Source organism: Pyrgilauda ruficollis, unplaced genomic scaffold, assembly GCF_017590135.1.
Source record: "Pyrgilauda ruficollis isolate IOZ18807 unplaced genomic scaffold, ASM1759013v1 scaffold19, whole genome shotgun sequence".
NCBI classification, from domain to species: Eukaryota; Metazoa; Chordata; class Aves; order Passeriformes; family Passeridae; genus Pyrgilauda; species Pyrgilauda ruficollis.
In genome coordinates this window covers 10,398,814-10,420,685 of record NW_024518095.1, presented here as the reverse complement: position 1 = coordinate 10,420,685, position 21,872 = coordinate 10,398,814, and the positions used below count along the sequence as shown (strand labels likewise).

The 21,872-nt window shown below is 43.7% G+C and overlaps 1 protein-coding gene across 1 annotated transcript; it reads right to left on the bottom strand.

Moving 5' to 3' along the window:
- Positions 1 to 4,267: 4,267 nt before the first annotated feature.
- Positions 4,268 to 6,096, bottom strand: MYF6 (myogenic factor 6). Its single transcript, XM_041465693.1, has 3 exons — positions 5,492 to 6,096; positions 5,154 to 5,244; positions 4,268 to 4,921 (listed from the first exon to the last, which is right to left on the bottom strand). The coding sequence occupies exons 1-3, from the start codon at positions 6,005 to 6,007 to the stop codon at positions 4,803 to 4,805; spliced, it is 726 nt and encodes a 241-aa protein (XP_041321627.1). The 5' UTR covers positions 6,008 to 6,096; the 3' UTR covers positions 4,268 to 4,802.
- Positions 6,097 to 21,872: the final 15,776 nt, after the last annotated feature.

The following is a 21,872-nucleotide window of genomic DNA, read 5'->3' as shown; positions in this document are numbered from 1 at the left end:
TGAAACAGGACAGTTCCCTACTGTTTTCCTAAGACAGCATCAGTCAGGAGGGGTTCTGCTCAGCAGTAACTTGAACTCTTCACTGGGCTGTGGCGTGCACACACACAGGCATACACAAACACACACACACACAATTTCATTTACTGCGTTTGCGCTGGCTAAAATAGACCTGTTTACATATTTATGCTTCGTGCACAAATAAACTTGATCTTTAAAGTGCCGGTTGCAGTTCCGATCACCTTTCTGGATTGGTGCATGCTTGGGTTCCCTCCAAGCATGCACTGTAGATCTCCCGGTGCACAACGCCAAGCCCCTCAGTCCCGCTCTCCTGGCATGCACAGCTTCAGGTCTCAGATTTGACTCTTAACTCAGAGGAGCTGGGGCTGTTAAGAAACGTGCTTTTCCCCAAAAGTATTTGAAGAGCTGGAAAAAAAAAATCATTCCTTTTTCCTTGAATATTTTTGGGGAAATGGAAGAAATAATGGAAGGGCCTGTCACTCAGGAAGAAAAAAAATCAGTAATTAGTATCCCTTAAAGAGCCCCCGGCTCCTCTGGTAAAGTGATCTCAAAACAAATTTGCAAAAATGCAGTAGGCGAGTGGAACTAAAGAAAGGGGGGAGAAAACACGAACTACAGCGCTGGCTAATGAGGCTGCTGGCGAAGGGCGGGGTGGGGGGAGGGGGAGGATGGTGCTGCATTTCAGGAGGCTCAAGTCTGGAAAGCGGGAACAGCCTTAGCATCAGACACTGCTCCTGTGGACTGGTAGAGAGAAAGTGGTGAACGTGTCAGGATCCCTTTAAATGGTGTTCCTCACCCCAGCCCTCCCCACTCCTCAGGAATCGCCGTGCCGCACCTATTTCTGGAAAGATTCCATCCAATGTGGGCACCTTCTGCAGAGCGTGCCATCTTTTCCCAAGTCCCACGCCTTTCTATTTAAGAGAAGAAAATCCTACCGAAACCATAAATCACCGGACTGAGGGGGTGAGAGGTGTTTGCGGTCTCCCCGAGCGCACCCCCAGCCCCGGCCATCCGGAGCGCCTTTGCGCTGTGCCCGGCCGGCTCCCCGGAGCGCACACGCAACTTCATGGTGCTGCTCCGCTCCGCCCGGCTCCCGCCGTCCGCGGGCTGGCAGCGACAGCGAGTGCTCCTCCGTGATGCCCCGACAACAAAATTACTTCCCAGTCGGGCTGGTGCGGCCGGGCGCTTCCAGCCGTGTGAGAAACGTTTGGTTCCCCCCAGCGCTGGGAACCGTGCGCACCTAAGTAAACACATTAGTACCTGCCAGAGGGAATTGTATAGAGGACAGCTGAAGAAGGCATTGGCCTCTGATGGCTCCCCGGGACTCCCAGGAGAGATCAAAGGGACACGAGGGGGTTTTAGCAGCCTTGAGACTGGGAAAAGTTGCTAGTTCCTGCTATCTGACGGGCGTCCTAGCGAGCACATGGCTCAATTATTCAGCCTCCTCCCTCCCTGCCCCCTACACCCATCCCTAGCTCATTCTCCACAGAAAGACGGAAACTGTGGAAAAGTCGTGCGGGGTCCACGAAGCAGCAGTGGTCCACGCAGGAATTTTCCCGTGGAAATAGTTGCTGTGTCGCCTCTTTACCGCCTTGACTCCGAGATCAGAGAATGAACTAAGCCTGCTGCTGGCTGCCCGCTTCCCTCCCTGGATTTGGGGCGGTTTCACCGAGAAAAATAAAGATGCACAATATAAAAGCCAAAACCAACCAACCAAAAAACCCCAACAAAACAAAAGGGAAAAAAACCCAACAAAAATACAAAACCAAAACCTCAAACTAAAAACAAGGCTTTAAACCCTCGGTCGCGTCACTTCAGAGGAAAGCGGTGTCAACGCGGCAGCACTGCAGACAGGCACTCCACTCCCCCCTTCCCCCCGCCTTTCTCCCATCGTTCCCGGCCCCGCAGGCATCTCGGGCGGGCGGCGGAGCTGTGCCACGCCGGGCCGGGCACCCCGCACCGCGGGCCGGCGGAGCCCCGCGTCCCTCCGCTACTGAGGGAGCGGGCAGGTGGTTGGTTCCCAGGGGAGCGGAGCAGGGAGAGGCGAGAGGCTGTGTCGAGCATGGGATTTCCAGCCCGCAGAGGGGAGGAGGGAGCGGCAGGGGCACTTGCATTTGCGCAAAAACTTCGATTACTTTGTGCGTGGTCCCTCCGGAAAAAGACTTCATTAAATCACAAACCTCTTGTCTTTACCCAGTTATTGCCCTTTGATTTTGTGATTCCAAGGCCCTGTTTGCTTTGGCTGGGGACTTAAGTAAAGATTATCGTTATTAATATCTAACACAAACATTTTAATTGCAAACACACTGACGACCTTCACTGGGAAGCCCGACACATCAGCTGCAGCCACGGGGGTCACGGAGAGTCTCTTCGGGAGGTATTTTCTTTATTTAATGAAAAAAACTCTCCTTTAGGCAAACTTACTCCAAACAACCGCTCAAGTTACCCTGCTGCTGGAGGAGACGCTGCCGTAGGGGTGCTGCCGGGCGGACGGGCGGCTTATTGGGGTGATTGCCCGACTGCGGGCAAACCTGACAGTCGGCTGCCCCGGTGCGGGCGCGACACTGTGGCTTTGAGGGGCGGCTCAGCACGGCTGCTGCCTGATGCGGGCAGCGTCCCGCGGGGCTCGGATCGCCGTGTGAACTGAGTGTAGCCCTTCCCGAGGACTCAGCGAGGTTTGAAACAAATGAGGAACAAGTCTACGAGCTGCTAGCCTGATCTCAAATACTCTCTTACTGGGCAAGTGCCTTCGCCATAGAAGCGAGCTGCACCGTCTCCTGTCCCGTGCCAGGTCGCAGAGGTGGCACGCAGGGCCCCGCGCTCCCCGACGCACCGCTTTCTGAAGCGTCCGAGGGTTCCCCGAGGCAACGGGGTTTAATTTGAAAGGAGGAAAAAAGATGGGGAAACTGTTGCATCACTGTGCCCACCACACTGTCCCGCCGCAATTAGTCCTTGCAAGGGAGTATCTCGTTAGATAGCACTTAGAGGTAGTACATGACCGGTTTAAAAACCCGGCTGGCCACGGCGGCGCAGAGAGGGTGGGTGGTGGGAAGGCACGGCCGATTGGAGAGCCAGCTCTCTGGGCAGGCTCTACCCAGAGCTTCCACTTCAGACGGGTGTACCCGTGCCCCAGATCGCCAGGAAGGGGAGACCTTCTCGAAACGCGACTGTGACCTTTCAAAAAACAGAAACAAAGAATAAATCAAGGGCTAAAGTTGGCGAGGAGACCGCACGCGGGTAGAGTTGAAGTGTCCTCTGTTTACTTGTGCAGGCTGTCCGGCGAGCCCTGAGTGTGTGCCAGGGGCAGAATGCGCTGATCCTGGTGGTCGCCCCTTCCCGGGGGTACAATCTATTACAAACCGTAACGCTCTGACTGTGAGCAGCTCCGTTTCACCATCCTCAGAGAGGCTGTGTTTTTTTACATCACTGAGTGAAAGGCTTCATATGCTGTTACCCCCCCACCGCCAAACACTTTCGGCCGCTTAACTCTTTCCTCCCTGAAGGACCCCATTCCCCTCTCCATCAGGCTCAGGGAAGTCAAGGGGAGTTACCTTTCCTGGGAAGAAACTACAGCTCCCTCCAGCCCCAGAGGGAGCGGGCTCCTTTCACAGCCAGTTGCTGCCCCATTAGTGCAGCAGGCCCGTCAATTTTGCCGCAGACAAGCCCTGCGTTCAAGTCCTCGGTACCGGGAGGAGAAGGTGAGACGCACTGAGCCTCTCCCAGCTCAGAGACCGGGGCAGGAGGTCGGGGGGATGAGTGGGGAGGACGACGGGCGGGGTTATCCTCTTTCATGCCTCTTTTCAAATCTCACTTTTCACGTGCAGGGCAAGGCCAGCGAAGCATCTTTGCCTGGCAAGGTACTCGAGCGGCACTGTTCGACATTTTAGGGGAGCAATATCGCTTTCCAGGGGGACGTGCGTTCCGCAAGCACGGCGAGGAAGGGGGCCCCGGAGCGCTGCGGGCGGCCGGAGAGGCGGCGGGTCCTGTCCGCACACCCAGCCGTGCCCGCCCGGCTTCCCCGAGAGCCCACGGAGACACGGGTGATTCACACAGCAGCTGCGGCCCTAAAGGGGACACCTTGGAGGAGTAAACGAAAGAAAAATCAGTCCCGTGTCCTGCCTCCAGTCACACGGGTCGTGCTTCTGCCACATGGGTCTGACTCTTCAGGCCTTCATTCCCTGAAGTCAGTGGCAGGTTTGAACTCCGGGATCGGGTTATTTTATGAAATTAAGAGGACGGGAGGAAAACACTGTAACACAAAGAGCTTTATTTTACAATCCAAGAAATCCATCTGTTCTTATATACAATATCACATTCCATCATTTAAATATATATATGTTATGTTTACAAAAGAAAAGACAGTACTGAAATTATTTACAGGAACGAAATGAGGCGGGGACTCGTTAAATATGACTCACACGCAATGCAACCAAGAGCTTCACTCAGACAGGAATGAACTTTCCGGTGAGTCTCAGACAAAGCGGATCACCGGTACACAGGTAAGTATCTTAAAATTAAAAAAAAAATTAAAAAAAAAAAAAAAGAGGGAAGTTTATGCAACACAATTTAAAGAAAACAAAACTCGGGGGAAAAAAATGGCAAGGGAGAAGTCTGTCTGTCTCGAGTCAGTGGGAGCCATTTTCTTTGGGGTAGGTGTACCTTGATTCGATCTTAAAAAGGGCCCTACTTGGGCTTTCTACTGTGTGAATTGGCTTCGTTACTTAGTTTAGAGGAGAGAGAGTGGAGGCTTCATCTCCGTTAAATATACTACCACAAAACCGGGTTTATTTCTCCACCGCTTCGTCCGCGCTGGGCAGCTTGGGATCGTCGGAAGAAATACTGTCTACTATTGAAGAGAGGCAGCGGAGGCTGCTGGAGGCCGACGACTCAACAGCGGAGACTCCTGCTCAACGAGAGAAGAGGCATTAAAGAGCAGACCGCTCCTCTTCGCCGGGGGCTCCCGGCTGCCGGAGGGCCCGGGCAAAGGAGGGAGCGTGAGGGCCGGGCCGCTGGGACCGCGGCCGGCGGACGAGGGAAGGGGGCTCGGGAGGAGGGCTCGGGAAGGGGGCTCGGGAAGGGGGCGGCGGGCGAGCAGGGCCGGCAGGGCGGCGAGCGGGGCCCGCGGGGCGAGTTACCTTCTTTGGGGCTGACTCCTAGGGCTCGGGAATGGTCAGAAACGCTTTGCCAGTCGGAGCTGCAGGTGCTCAGGAAATCCGAACTGGGGATCTGCGGCACACAGGCGGGAGCGGGGAGACACGGGGAGAGGACGGGTGTTAGTGGGGCTGCCGCCGCTCCCCGGGCCGGCGGAGCTCCGGAGGCCCGAGGGCTGGCAGGCTCCCCGAGGGGCGCCCTCCGCGCCCCCAGCCCTCCCGGCCCCCGCAGCGGCCCTGCCGAACAGGAGGAGGAGGAGGAGGGAGGGGACGGGCGCGGCGGCGCTGCCGTGGCGGCGGAGGGGCCAAGCGGCAGTGCTTACATTTCCCTGCTTGGGGCTGAAGCTGAAGGGGTCCCCCCCGATCTCCTGCATTTTCTCCTGCTGATCCAGCCTGTGCAAGAGGTCCTGCAGCCTCTCGATGTAGCTGATGGCGCTCCTCAGTATCTCCACCTTGGGCAGCCTCTGGTTGGGGTTCGCCACAGTCCGCCTTTTCAGAGCCTCGAAAGCTTCGTTGATCTTCTTCAGCCTTCTCCTCTCCCGTAGGGTGGCTGCTTTCCGTCTGTCCGTGGGGGCCGACTTTCTCTTGCAAGTTTTACAAGCCCAGATCAAACACTGGCCGGGGAAGTGAGGGGGTTGTAGTCCCGGGGGTGCCAGCACATGCTCCTCTCCGCTGCTGTCGCTGCCGGCCTCTGGCTGCATTTGGTCCTGACATGGAGACAAGGTGCCATCGCTGCCTGGGTACAGCGGGGATCCCTCAGCCATCTCCAGCTGCTGCAGGGCTCCATTCTCCCCGTCCAAATAAAAGAAATAGGAGCCAGTTTCAAAAAGGTCCATCATGCTGTCCCTGGGCCTCTCTGCCTGCTTGAGTTGGGTGGCAATCTCAAAAACACCCCGAGGAACAACCCAGATGGAATTTAATTAGTGCAGTGACATAAGTCCCCCCTGCTTTATATAGGAGCTGCTGAAACCCTATCCAACTTTTAGCTGTCGCGGTGTATCACCCTCCAAAACTGATTCCAGTCAGTCTCCCGGGCGCTGTCCTGAGAACATCTCCTGTTTAGATGGGGGAGGGGGGACACGAGAGGTGGGAGACAAATTAGAAAAAAAATTTAAACAAACAAGCAAAAACTAAACCAAAACAAACCCAAAAAACCCCAAAAAACAAGCTGAAAAACCCCAACTTTGCACCGTCCCCCGAAGAGCCGTGAGCTCGGGGCGCGGCTCGGGAGCAGTGTCCCGGCGCGGCGGGCGGCCCCGGCCCCGCTGCCCACCCTCGGGGGCCCGGCTGCAGGACAAAGGCTCGGGGCTGCGCAGGGAGCCCTTCCCCAGCCCACCCCTCACACCCCCGGCGCTCGCTCCCTGCCCGGGGCTAGGTTACACGTATAAGGAGAGATTTCAAAGGCAGCCATCACTTTCCAAATAGACGGGTTAATATTTTCAGTAGAAGCCCCTGCTATTTCCACCCCCCCGCCACCTTCTCCTTGCAGCATGCCATTCCTGTGACCCAAGCCACCCGGGCCAGCCCAAGGTTAGGAGCCAAGCTCGCTGCCCCTCTTCACACATGGGGAAGGTTGCCAAGGCAGAGCTGTGCTGCGATGATGAGGCACCCACAGATAGTGCCCCTCGGCTTAGCCTGTCAGTGTGAACTTTCCCACGTTGCCCATGAGGTGACAGGAGTGATTCCAGGTGACTGGGTTACAGTGTGATGGGGCTCGCTGAAAGCCCTTGTCCTTGACGCTGTTTAGGGCAAGCAAAGCCCAGGCATATGGTGTAATTGAAGTTTAATCCCTTGGGGCTGGCAGGATATAGAGAACTTCCTAGACACAGAGACAGAAATGGAGCATGTGACCGCTCTCTGTTAGCTTATACTGTAATGGCACATCATATCTGGAGCTGTCTCACATGAAGAAAGAGCATTGGGAAAATGACCTCTTTGCCTCTTTTCCTGCACTGCCTTGTGTTCTCTGAGTACCATGTAATGTCTTTATGCTTATGTAAGTACACATATGTGTATATGCCTATGTGCCCATACCCGTATGCCCACACACATGCATATGTACATATATTTATGTGGATAAATAAGTATATTCCTGTGTGTTTGTGTATATACACATGTGTAAGCTTTTCACAGAGACAATAGTACACGAAGATGCAGCACCTGCAATTGTCTCATAGCTCTCAAATGTAGCTCCAAACTTCAGCTTTCTGAAGGGAAGTGTGGTGGTATTGTTCATTTCTCTAAAGCTACAATGAAATTAATCATTGACTCGACTATTTCTCCAAAACTGCACTCCAATTTTTTGGAGTACAAAAATCTTTAAGAGTAGTTGTGGTTTTGTTTTCACCACATCAGTTTTGTTGGAGTGGATCTCATTTCTGCTTTAATGAGGCAGAACAATATCCAGTTTTGGATGAGACAAAGAAATTCAGACTGTTCTCAGCGAAACTAATTTTGATGCTATTCCACCACTGAGATTTTTTCCCTCTTTGGATTAAAGAAAGGGCAGTCTGGCAGTTAAGGCACTGAACATAAGAAACAGTTTCTCAGTTTCCATGTTTTGCAACTTGCTTTCTGTTTGACCTTTGACCAGTCACTTACTTTTCCTGTGATTTAATTTTCCACCTTTAAAGAGGGATACAATGTTGACCTTTACCCATCCGTTGCCCCTCTGATTTAATTTGCTGACTATCCATGGAAAAGCTACTCCTCTACGTGCTTTCAGGTATTACAGGGGTCTTTGCCCCATAGCATTAGTAATGATAGTAATAAAAAAACCCCAAACAGCAACAACAAAAACCAACCAACCAAACACAAACAACCCCCCCCCAACAAACAAAAAAACCCAAACTCCACAAATCAAAAGTGCACTGATTGTTTATTTTTTTTTTTTTTCACATTTACTATGCTCAATTTTTTTCCTTTTAATCTTTTGTTTCTTCAATACTACCCTGGGAATGTTTGGAACAAGACAGATGAGATCAGTCTACTGGTAAGGCGCACAAATGAAAATTTAGTTTAAGGGAGAGAGATAATTACCAAATTGTTGTTGTCCTTTCAATAGCTTTAAGTGGACTCAGTGAGTTGGCAAACTGTAAGTTTAGGAGCCAGATGCTCCTGCTGCTTTCAACAGATTTTTTTTTTTTTTTTTAACAGGAAACAAAATATGTTCTTTCTTCCCAGCACTTAGTGACAGAGTAAACAGATTCAGTTCCTCACAGTGATGTGGGCTCAACATAATTAGTCCTTTGTAGGAATAACTGATAGGAGCAAAACTCGTAACTGTAAAAGAATGAAAATGGTCAGTTTCCCAATCATATAAGAAACTTGAATTTTGCTGCATCTCCCACTCCAGCTCCTTGGTTTATGTAACACTGCTAGCAAACAGCCCTAGCACATATGAATAAAATATCCTCAGAGATGTTCTCCATTACAAAACTGAATCAATTGGAGTTGGTATGTGCCTTTTTTCTCTTCATGCTTTTTATTCCTTATCATGTTAGATATAAGCACAAAGACATACGAGGAAATAAAAGCATATGAATAAGACACTGGACATAGAATTGAAAGGGGGATCACTAAGGATGACTGCTTGTGATTTCAGTTGGCTTGGTAGAACCTCACAGAAAAACTTTGAAGCCAGTTCTTTATTCAATTGTTCATGCTTCTGTGCATGGTAGCTCTACTGAAAATATACTTTTAGGATATTTATACAAGTAAAACTCTGATGTGTTGTATTTGATCTACAAGGTCTGTTATCTTTACCAAAAAAGTATTTCAGAAAGTCAGTGAGTTGTAAATTCATTGAGTGGTCAGGATGACCAAATACAAGAAAGATGCACTGCATTTTAAGTCACAGCTGGCCTCCAGGAGTTAGGTGCCTCCAAATTCACTTTGCCACATACAATTTTTCTGGATAATTGTGGTTGATTAATAAGCCTGTAACTGCCCCAGTCACTCTTGGCACCTTAAGGTTTAAGCAGAAATTTAGCCCAGAACTATTAAGAAGTATTTTGTCAGCTAGGACTCACTTAACACTTTATACCATTCCAAATATCTCCTTTTTCTCCTTCACTGTTCTCAAGATTCTCCCAGCCACAGGCACAGCTCATTTTATATCTTTGGTCTCTTTGACACCTCATTGCAGTGGCGCTGGCAATCAGTGAGGATCCATCGTGTCCATGCCTGTGTGTCGCTGTGGAAGGGCACCTGGGTGAAGGTGAAGTTTTTAGCGCTAGTTATAACCCTGTTCTACTCATACAATACCTGATTTGAGAGATGGCTAGATACTTTGGCTACCAGGGTATTGATTCTTAAATTGCTTCTTGTAGATTTATGAGGTGCAAGTTACCATTGTAGGTCCAGCTGTGGGCATGCTGGGGCTCTCAGAATTTTTCTGCACTTTAGAAATGAAAATCTTTCTATTCCCACTCTCACTCTCCTCTTTTTTCTTTTACACTCATGTTCAACAGCTTCTTTCTTAGCAGAAACTTTCAGTATTTTATTGTTAATAAAAGATGTTGCTCTCCTGCCTTTGCCTTTTCAAACAGTTTATATTCTTCTAAATGTTTTTGAAACACTTCTAGCATTTTTTTTACTTTATATCTTCTACTGATTGCTATTTCCAACATCTTTTTTCTTTTCCCCACAGAAAAAATAACACCTTTTAAAATTGTAGCTTTGTTCATCTAATTTCTCAACAGAAAAAAAAAATGCTCACCTCATTACTGTCTCCAGGCAACCACTTAGGGTACTGAAAACCTCTTTGCTACTGAAAACCTCTATTCTCTTGCTCTTTTTGTGCTCTCTGTCAATTCCGGTTCACAGAGGCTTTCTCACCCGAGTTTGGTAGGTTGTTCAGGTAAGGATAGGTGGTGTGTCTAGAAATATGTGTTACTGCCCATGTTTTATTGTCATTTGCAGCCTGTGTAGTGACATAGTTAGGACACCAGTCTAAGCTGTTAACAGGGTTAATTGTCTGTCATTCCTCGTGATGTGTCAGTAGGTACACTCAGGTACTCACCAAGGACGTGTTTACATTCTCATTTCACTTTGTCAGGAATGCCTTTGTCAAGGAACTCTCTGACTAGCCCTGACTTACTGCACTTTTGTTGCTCTCAAAGGTGTGTCATCTGGGTTCTGTTCATGAGAAACTAAGCTGGAAGGCATCCTGAAATGTTAAAGGGATGCTGGGTCTTCAGCACGGCCAGGTTTGACAGATCTGTACCTGGCTCTCCTCTATAATCCACTGACATTTGTAGTCACAGTTCTGAGGGAACAACTAGAGAAGTGTGATTTGCTGCTGAAATAGAATATTATGCCAGGCACTGTAAATTGAGGATTAGAAACTTCATCCCTCCTTTCCCTTCAGAAGGATATTTTAAGCATCTGCTTTGTAGGATGTTTGAAATGCCTGACAAATGTGTAAGGGGAGAGTTGGCACACCAGAGATTGGTAGTCTGTTAAAAAGCATGTATCTATCCCTGAATCTACAAAATATTACAGAAATGTTTGGTAAATAGAGATTAGAGGTTTTCCATGAGTTTTCTTCAAAGTTTGGCCAGTGAAGGCTCTACAAGGGATGAGCACTTTTTATGCTGACAATGACCTATGGGAAATTTAAGCAAAAAGAACCTTTCTGACATTCCCAGAAGTAATAATAATAGTAATAATTCCTTCTGCTGGAACAAAGCATATGGAGCTTCATGGCTTGTGAAGCAGCACTTCTTTGCTGAATTTCATTATCTCTTCTCATCTTAAAATGAATTTCACAGAGATCTGTAGGAATAACACAGCCCAGCTTTAATTCTTGATTTTAATTTATATATGATGTTAGACTTACCTGAGTTTTGTTTACTTAGAATTTTATGCTCACTTGACCCTACTCAAATTCTGCTTGTCCAAGGATTTGATATTATTTGCATATCCACAATGTCACATGCATTCTCAATGGAGGTTTAGGAACTGGCTAGAGGAAGTGTGTGTACTGTACATGCCAGTGCTCGTATATAAGTATGTGACACTTTAAAGAATTTAAAAGCACATGGTAGCAACCATCCCTCAAATGTAAGTTTTACAAATAAGGCAGTGAACAGTGTAATATATGCTCTGGAGCTGGGGAGGCAGAAAGTCAGAGACCTGGAAAAGACAACTTTGTAGAAATTTACAATCTTTGCAGGGAAGATTTAAAAATACTTATTCGCAGCGGTCTTGACTGTATAACTGTTCCAAATTATTGCTGTTTGCCTTTGATTGGATATGGACTTTAGTGTTCATATCAGTTACAGTCCTGTTAGTATCTGAGAGGTGCAACCTTGCTAACTAAACAGACTTCTCCAGCTCAATATGGTAAGATAGAGTTTCATTGCAGCTCTCATGTTGGCCAGTTATGAGACACAGTTCTAAATGGCAGATGCTTTAATGCATGTGTCAGGGGCTACAGTGACAAATAGTCACCACTGCACAAACACATTTATTTTACTACAAGACGTTTTCCTGGGGAGGAGGGAGTGCCTATAAGAAACTGGAGGCCCATTGCACTGTTGCTGGCTGGGACAAGCATTTTCCATGGTTCTCTTCACAAGCAGGGATTTCTTGCAGGAAGAAAGGAAGTAATAATGACAGGTGTCTTCTACTTGTGATTAGGCAAAACGCAGGGAACATGGAATGTGACATAAGTAAAAGACACATCCCATGTTGTGCAATCACTTGTTGTGATGTTGTCATGCTTTTTGTAGTTAGGAGAAAGGCTATTTTTACAGTAAACGCTGATTTGTCTGTTTACACTATAGACTGTTGGAAGCGTAAAATGCATTTTCACACCATGTTGTTTCCAAACATGATGACTGTGACACCTAAACCTAATCTCAGTCCAAAGGGCAGTAGTCAAACCATAACTCTGCAAGTGAAAGGAAGAAACAGGGATGTGAAGAGCAAGTCTCTGCATCCAGCACAGGCTGATCACATCCCTGCTGTCTATGTACAAAAAAAAAAGAAAAAAAGAGCTTGGTGCTCAGACTGTGGAAAAGTGATAGCTTACTGTTCTAGGCCTCTCACAAGGGATTTTTGTAGAGCCATGGACCTTCATGGAAAACTGGTATGACAGTGGCTTGGAAGTGGAAGCTGTGGAGATGCACTGAGGTTAATGAATGCAGGAAAGTCTCTCCTTAGCAATAACATAGGGATTGTTTAAAATGGTAAATCACAAAACCATGGAATGATTATGCCAAATTATTCACTTTCAAAAAGAAAATAACTGCTGTTTTTGGAAAATAGGAGCTATTGACATAAAGTCATCTGGAAAGAAATTTGCACTGTATTAAATAGCAGTAATGACCTTGAATATTGTATCCTGTTGTTACGGAAACTTGTTGCACAGCTGCAAAACTGTTTTGGGCTGTGAAGGTCACTCAGTTATTCATCTGTGTGACATTTAAGGTACATACAAGGTTGGTTACCTGTGACCTGCCACTCCAAGAAATACAGAGGTCTGTACTGTACTCCTTTGCCTTTTTGTTCTGTTCATGTCTCATAATTCACTTAAAAATTTCTGCATATTCATATGCTAATATTTCATTTGCTTTGGTATACTTGAAGTCTCAAAAACATGTTATTTAAAGTACACTGGAATCTAGATGTTTTAACATAGTTTCTTGAATGTGCCATGGGTATGTGACACAAAGGAAAATCTGCAAATCTGTTTCTTGAGATTTTTGAAATAAGTGAATGGCTCTGATGACTACTTCTGTCCTATGTTAAAACACCTTGGTGATGTTCCAAAATCCAGAGCAGTCTAATGGTCTCTCCTAAAAGAGAACATGACATTTCTCAAGGTATGGAAAGAACCTTGGCTGAGCTGATACTCTTCCTTCCCCATGCAGTTCATCTGGCACATACAAGCAAAAACAGGAATGAAAGTGGGATAGTATTCAGAGATTCTATATGACAAAATGGGTCTTACTCTTCTCACTCTAATAAGATTTCAAAAAGTCATACTGAAAACCCACTTGTATTTAATTTTTCACTAGACTATTCTGGACAACATTTCAGAGAAACTGCACAGACTAAAAGATTGCCAGATGTCCTCTTGGCCTGCAAAAAAACGCCCAAAATAAGGCTTTACCTGAATTGATGTAAACATGTGGATTTTTTAAGAAAGTGTATTGATTTTGTTTTTTGGGGAAATTATTAGAAAATTAAACACTAAGGAAAAGTTTAGAAGAAGAAACATAATCTATTCTGATTAGATAAACTATCCCTGAAAAAGTAATCTTAGATCTGTGTTTTGAAACTGGTAACTGTCAAATTATAACTATGTTTAGACTCAGAGAAAATAGTGAGAAATAAAATTTTTGTGAAGTGTAAATCAGCTGGCTAATAACAGAATCAACCTGTAGTGTCATTATTTGTGAACAACATTTATGTATGAGAGCAGCCTAATACAAGTGTTTGCCTGGAAGTGTAAGCTTTACAGTTATTACTTTGAGGTATTATTGACTACTATAATAACTAAGAAATAGAATGTGCTTAAGTAATTGTGCACTAGGAGTTCCTAAATAAACTCCACATAATAAATTAATTGTATTTTGATAGGTCCATACATAGTGGCCTAGTCATGCTCTCTTCAAAGGGAGCTGCTGAGTGCTTTGGACTTCTAAAAAGCCCACTGTATAAATGAGATGGGATTCAATCTTTTGTTATCTTTTAAGCTGTGAAATCCACCCTGCACAATATACAACCCTCAAGGACACTGTAGTAAAGGAAGTGACATAATGAGAAGCCTTAGAGACACATACAGTTTTTTTCCAAGGAAATGACTTTTCATTAGTACAAAAGAAATAGAAATCAGCATCCAAGGTTTCAATGCTATTAATGAAGAATTACCAAGAAAGGCTGAGCATGAATTAATAAATAGTTAATTACTTGAAATTTCTTTCAGAGAAGAGAGCACTCTGAAGGTTCTGGATCACTATGATCACTCCATTTGGATCCAAAAGTCATGTCAATTTACAGAAAGACTTTATATATATATATATATATATAATATGCTAATTAGGGATTAATAGTATAGTGTATGTATTAACTTAGGACCTAATAAAACAAGGCCTGAGTATTTAATGGAATAAGGAGTTATTAAATAATCACACAATTGGCACCATCTTTATAAACTGTATTATTTATTATGCTGGCTGAAAAGTAATGTGTGAGCACACTCAAGCAGCATCAATGCCTCATGGGTGCTGACACTTGTGTGTCTTTCCAGACAGAGGATGTGTCTTTGCTGAAGATGATTTTACACAGGCAGCAGCAACAGTTTATAAACAATAAAGAATCTGCAGAGTCTTGGATTATCACCTCTCATTGTGGAGCTTTCTCAGTCAAGCATCTCAAATTTGACATTTCCATGGTTCCAGGAATTTTGTGACACTTCACATAAACTATTTTCCAGAATTCCAGCTGTTCGGTACTGTATTTATGGCCCAATTTAGTTAATAATGAACTTGCTTAGTGGTTTTTGGAACTTCTAAGCTGTTTGTGAAGTCATGTATGTGAAGTAAGAGGAGAAAATACAAGACTAGAAAAAACAATGTCACTTTCTTGAGACATTTTGTATCCTCTGACAGAAGATAAATATGTGCTCACAATGTGCCTGAACTGAAAGTCAGGCAAGAACTTTACAATCAGTAGAGAAACTGCCTGATGAGATAAAATAATTCTCTTTTTCCTGACCACCATGAGCTAGCTAATAAAAAAGAAACTATAGCTACGTTTTTATTTCTGAAAAAAGTCACTGAGTCACCTTAGTTATGGCACATTCAAGAACTGCATGCATGCACAGAACAATAGTAATGCTTGTGACTCAAACTGATGCATACAGAGAGTTGCAAATGAGACTAAAGTCAGTCAAACTTCTTGATGTGACTTTTCCAATGCCCCAAAAACTCTAAGTCATGATCTAGAGTGATCTTATCAACTGTACCAGGTCCTTGAAGGAATTAGCATTCTGATTGTGATTTGGTTTTAACTACGTTGAGATTATTTTAATTAAAAATACCTGGCACAGAAATGTGAGTTCTTTGTGATTTATTTGCAACTTTATAGTAATTGATAACAGAATTTATTTTCATTTGAAGAGTCCAAGTTAGACCAACAGCTTTTTCACTTGAGTGAGTGCACACTGCTGATCCCAACAAACAGTTGTGCTGAACTCTGGTGAAGACAGGAAATGCCTAGCAGATATTTCTGAAAGAGATTGCATGCTACAATTTGACAAGTTCTCGTTGTCCTGCATATCACTTCTTGACCAGTTTGCTGCCATTGGTTCAGCAATGGCAATCCTAGGTCAGATCTTCATGATCTTAACTCTGTTGTACCTGAGGAAATGGTGTAGTAAGAGGAACAGATTGGAGTAGTCTCAGCCATCCTTATATTCCTTTTTGCCATAAGAATTAATAGGTGATAGCAACTATTGATCTGAACCAAATGGCTTCCTTTAGCAAATATGACACAGACATCACACCAGGCACGTATAGTCTATGCCCGTCATCCACGTACTTGCTCTTGGACACAGTGAGCTTACAGAAATAATTAATGGATAAGTGTGACTCTTCCAACTTTCTGTGTTACAGAGAACATCCCTGCCTGCTTCTGTTAGTATCTGTTTACAGACGTGTTGCCCATCAATTTATCTAATCCCTTTCTGAACATCTCAAAAGTGTCTCACCTCCCCAAGTATTTTTTGCAATTACTTACATCTGATAGGGCTTGCAGGATCAAGTCCCAAAGGACAAGCCAGCGAAGGGAAATCTAGATAGATAATCCTTCTTGGACTAACCATGAGAAAGGTCTCAGAGCTGCCAAGAGACTTCAGAGAGTGCATAGGTTAGCACATGCCAGTTAGCACTAATGCCATCAAGGACCTGATTCCACATGGGATTTATGTACCTGTGCCGCAATTTGAGTGCCTAAATTCATGTGTACTTTCAGGTCTTGCTGTTGCAAGACCTTAGAGATGTCTAGAAAGGTATTTTTAATTTCAGTAAATTTCCAGATGTATCTAAATATGGATGCATGCAGAAATCACTCGCTGTTGGCTTGGCAGAGCAGCTAGGGGCATTATTTTTCGTGTGCTGACATATTGACAGGACCTAGAACAGATGGAGTCAGAACACACTTTCTAGATTGAACCTCAAACACAACTTAGCCAAGGGCATTTTGTGTGGCAGTTCAGGACTTACTTGTCATTCTTGATGAGACTGTGACTGTCTCTTAGTGAAGCCACAGGATAAATGGTCATCTTGACATACCAAGGCCCTGAGTAACCTGATCAAACTCTGAAGTTGGACCTGGGTTGGATGACCTCCACAGGTCTTTTCCAGCCTAAATTGCTCTAATACTCTGTTCTAAAGCTGAGCAAGAGCAGTCATAGGCAACACAGGAAAAAAAGGTTGGGAAATAAAGGATAGCATAGACATGTTAGAACAGAATCAGAAAGGCAAGGGACAAATCAAAAAATCAATATAAAAACTCATAAAAATTAAGAAGAAACTTCTATTAAGGTTTGATTTGCAGTATCAAGAGAACAAAGCCGACCTAAACAGAGAAAGAAAGCCATTTAGAGATGACAGTAGGCTTAGTGCCTCTGTCAGTTCAAAATACTATTAAAAAATGAAGTGCAATGAGCTGGTTAGCAAAATTATTAGCACTAATAACAAAAGTAGAAGGAGTCAGGACAGGACAGAAAAAACAAGAGGTGAAATTATTAGATTAATTTACATGTTAAAGCTGGTTTGGCCTCAGTGTAATTAGAGAATTGCCTGAAATTATCTTTGCCATTTTCTGACGTCTTTGAGAGCAACTGCTGGATGAGTGAGCTTGCAGAAGGGTATAGATGGACAAATGTAAAGCAGAAACAGAAGGAATGGGACTTGTAGATGAGGAGTTCAACCTAAGTTTCTGTGAAAGTACTGGAAAATTATACAATATTTGTGTACACCTGTAAGAATACCAAGGGGTGAATAATACCCACATGGAGTAGTTTTGTTCCTGTTAAAAAATCCTTAAGAATAAACTGTATCAAATCAATCTTTTTGCCCTGCCATGATAGGTGTTATGCAGTACGCAGAAATATAGCAGAATATAAGGAGAATATGCAGAAATTATTTAAATGAAGTTTTTTCTACATTTTCACATACCATCCTCATATGAATTCTATGAAGACTATGTAATGAAACTCATATGCATATTCAACTCTTTGTAAACTCATCAAAGCAGAACTCTTAAATGAGGGACTTCCCAGAGTGCTGCTCTAGGAACTTTGGTTTTAATTAATAACTCATCTGGTTGAATTGAAAATATGCTTGTCAAGTTTGCAGATATCACAGAGACATCTTGAATTACCACGTTTTGGAGGACTTGTGTAGATTTCAAATTCTTCATGACCCCAATTTGATGAGAACAAGGGCACAAATGAGCACTTCAGGGGGAAAGATCATCACTGCAGAAATACAAACTGAGTGCCTAGCTAAGAGGTAATTCTACAGAAGAAGGAAACTGATAGTTATGGTGAGTTGCAAGACAAAAATATATCATGCTGTCAGTTCAGAAAAGAACCCCCCACATCCCACTAGGTACTCCTTCCCTCCTGTTCCAGGCTGGGAAGACTTAGCTGCAATTCCATGTCCATTTTCAGGGACTGCACTGCGTCTCAAAACTGATGCAACTGGTACAACTATAGAAAGCACAGAATGGGGAGGTGAAATGCTAACAAGAATGATGAGATGCTTGGAAACATTGTGTAAATGTTGAATGAATGTGGTGGTAAAGGGTATAAAAAAGTAAAGGGAAAGTGCTGGCAGTGATCAAGCAAACAGTAAACACTGCTGCAAAGAGGAACAGAGTAAACTGTTGCTGGTGTTTATGTGGTTGGAAACAAATAGCTGCAATTAGCTATAACAAGGCAGATTTATGTCAGTGTCCTGATAGAAAGAGCAACCCAGATAGCTTGGCTGCAGAGAAGCAGCAAATCAACTTCTGCTAGAAGTGACACTGGCTTCAAGCAAAATATGCAGACTACGGGACAATGAGATTCCTTTTTTTGCCCTATTTTGCTATGAAATATGTTATAATTGTTACTTATTATGAAGAATGCTACTTTTTTTTTGGGGGGGGGGGGAACTGAGGAAGATTAAAGGTGGAAGAAGAAAAGCAGTGAAGATATCAGTGCTCTTGAAGGGAGGGAGAAGATCCAACCAGGCTCCTGTAATTTTTTTTATTACTGTTTTTCAGGTTTTCAACTCCTGCCTTCCACATTTCACGAAAGAGCCTGCCTCCCTCAGGGTACATCCCTTTCTGAAGGAATATCTGAATATTCTTGAAAATGGCACTACTGGGACAAGACAGATAATGCTTGTGTGATTCTCTGGTGTGATGGTTCCCTGAGATGTGATAAACAAGGATAAACAGTTCCCTATTCTGAATCAAGAAGAGGATGAAAATAAATCAGTGTATTATTTGAGTGCTTAAAATAAAAGCTTAGCAGTTTGCTTCTGGACGTTTTTTAGAATGGGGAATCAGAATTGGCAATTCCAGTTGAACTAGACAACAATTTTTACCTACATCATCATCTTTTGTTTTTTTCCTAAGTCTCATTCATAACTTCTGAGAATTCCTTTCTTGAGCTGCTAGTTTTCTTTGTGCCTTGAGTTTGACCACTTACATGTCAGCTAAGGATTCTGCCCAAATGTTAAGCACTGTAACATTTAAATGTCCTTGAAATTCTCGAACACAACATGAAGCAGATTGTAATCTGCCTGGTCTGTACACTGAAAATTTCCTGTGCCCAAGAGCCACCAGTGTTTCTGGTACACAGAGAAGCGGGTTAGGAGCACTCATTTGGAAAGGCTGGAATGCAGGAGATTGCTTTGGTTGTCCTGTGAGCTCACTGCTTCATTGTGGAACATGACTGGGCTGAGTGCCTGGGCTATTCTGATGCTGTTGGCCACAACAGCTTCCCCTGAGTCACTTCCTCCCAAAGGCAGGGTTTGGATTACCCTCACTGCCAGTCATGTGCTGTGTCTTTGGCGTGGAACTTCATTAGAATTGTGTGTGACCTGTGTGCAGCACAAGGCTTGCCTCTGCTGAAATACAGAGCCTAAAATTATTCTTGCAGTCCTTCTCCAGAAAGAACTGTACATAGTTCTTCTACAGTGTATACTGTATTGATTTCCTAAATGTGATTGAAAATATCCTATATAGGTTACCAAGACTTGTTTAAAAATAGAAATTGTAATAGAAAACATAATTTAATTTGATTTGTATTCTCTTAGAAATGATATCATAAAGTCTTGCTCATAGATTTACATATTTGAAAGATGAAACTTTACGTCAAGTTCATCAAAACCCCAGACTCTGACTTTTATTGGGAATTTCTCTCTCAGAAAAAAGCAAAACACATCATATGATGCTGTATATCAATGGAATATAGCACTTCTGTATTTAATTAATGCAGTATTTTTTTCTCCTAAGCATTTTAATACACATATTTCAAGCACATCATTCAATGTATTTTGCTAAGTACAAGGTCCCTTCATACAGAATATTGGCTCAATTAACATGCTTTTTCAAGCTCATGTCTAAGTTTTAAATCCTTCTGGAATGGACATCAGCTGTCCATTTTGACATTTTTTGTTAGTTTTATCTCAATAGAAGCTTTCTTCTTCTTTCAGCTGTTGGAGAAATTTTGTTTCACAAAGTCTACCTAACAACACTGCCGGTCTTTCTTCCTGGTTTTGGAGAACCAGATAATATGACAGCCCAAAGTGTATTTTTCAAATCAGAATCAATCAACTTCTGTAGATTCAAGACTTAATGGTCACAAAACAAGCTAGTCACACCTGACATGACTGACTTAGATGTGCTTTTAGTTTCAAGAGCTTGAGTAGCTGCTTGTGCATGCATAGATAATAAAGGATGTGATATATCGTAACAATGATCACAAGCTAGAAAAAGTGATCTTCAGTTAATTCTTTTAATTTTTGTAATTTTTCTAGTATTCCAGACATAGAGCTGGGAGATTTTTTCCCAAACACTGAAAATAGAAATTGTAATAGAAAACAAGAAAGAAGATGCTTTGGTTGATAACTAGTTGCTGTACTCCTGAAGTGCAGATTTGGAGTCTTTCCAGAAAGATGAAGTTAGTTCTATGCAAAATCTCTCTTAGCTAGTGCCCCACATCTTGGGAGCCATTGCCTACCACAAGTCTTTCCTTGTCATGGCAAGAGAACTGAAGGGATGATGAAAGTTAAGCAAAGCACGAGCACTGTGTTGCAGTGATGCCATCCACAGTGACCCTTAAAAACCTTTTGGCCATTTGTTTGGTTGGGATGGAGAAGGAATTTATTACTTTGATGGGATTTGTAGTATTTTAGACAGAAGGTGCACAAAGACATTTTGGGAGAAACTGGTTTCCCCCAGAACTTTCAAATACAAAGACAGAGGGCACATAAGTGATTGGAAAAAAGGTTTGACAGGTATTTTTTAATACAGAAATTAAGTGATCTGTTTCAGACATGCAAAGTCCATGAAAACTCAGAACTAAGAACAGATTTTCTCCCACATTAGCCAAGGACCATCTTCTTCTGACTGCAAGCTGGCACTGATGGTGATGCCAGGGATCCCTTCTGATTTTAGAGACAGCACACCAGCATGCCGGAGGGGAATGTTTGTTTCATTAAATTTTGACAGAATTAATATAGTTGATGCATTAATCATCATTAACCAGAAACATGATATGTCCCCAAAACCTGCTTTGGAGTACCAGAATAGGATAATAGGAACTGGAAGGGCAAAAAGAATGGGAAAATCAAGAAGTGATTAATATATCTGCCTTCGTGACCATTCAGTCATATTTTTGGTGCACAGGATATTTAATAGATATGTTTTCTTACAATAACGGCCACATCACAGGTGTAGGAGTATTTTTTTAGGAATTACAATAAACTGGCCATTATGATAGAACATTTTTTATCAAAGAATCATCCTAGTGGCTGTTTTATCAGGACAGCTCACTATTTTCCTAAGACAACCTGTAACTATTTAAAAGTCACATCTCCAAATCCTCACTTTGAAAGAGGAAAAAAAAAAAGACACAAAGGACAGAAATGTGTCAAAATTTAAGTGCACTTTAAGTGCAAACCATGAAGAAGACAGTAAGTTTTTATAAGTTAAAAGCACTATTAATACCAGTTAAACAAGAGGTTTCCTTCTTGGTGTCCTAAGCAACGAAGATGGGTTGCTGGCAATGACAATGACCTGATTTTTCTTGTTCATCCTTAGCAGAGAAAGGTTCAGATGAAACTCCTACATATAAATGTCAGGCAGCTTTGAGAACATTTTCTAGACTCCCTGAATGGGACAGTGCATTGTCAGATAACTATCTTGTTCTCAAAGGGAGTAGGATTACACGCTAGGCAGCCACTCTCCTCAGGTCAATTCCTTGCCCAGGCATGGAGTGCAGCATTGTGCTAGTGCAGCTCAGTAAAGAACTCTGTGCACAGTATGCAAGGCCAGATTCACACTCTGTGCATTGTCTCTCTAATGCTGACAGAGAATTAGTAGAATTCTGTAAGAAAACTAGTAACTGTAAGTTAGATGGAGTTATTGTGAATCCAGACAGAAGGCAGATACATGAAAAGACATAGCTCT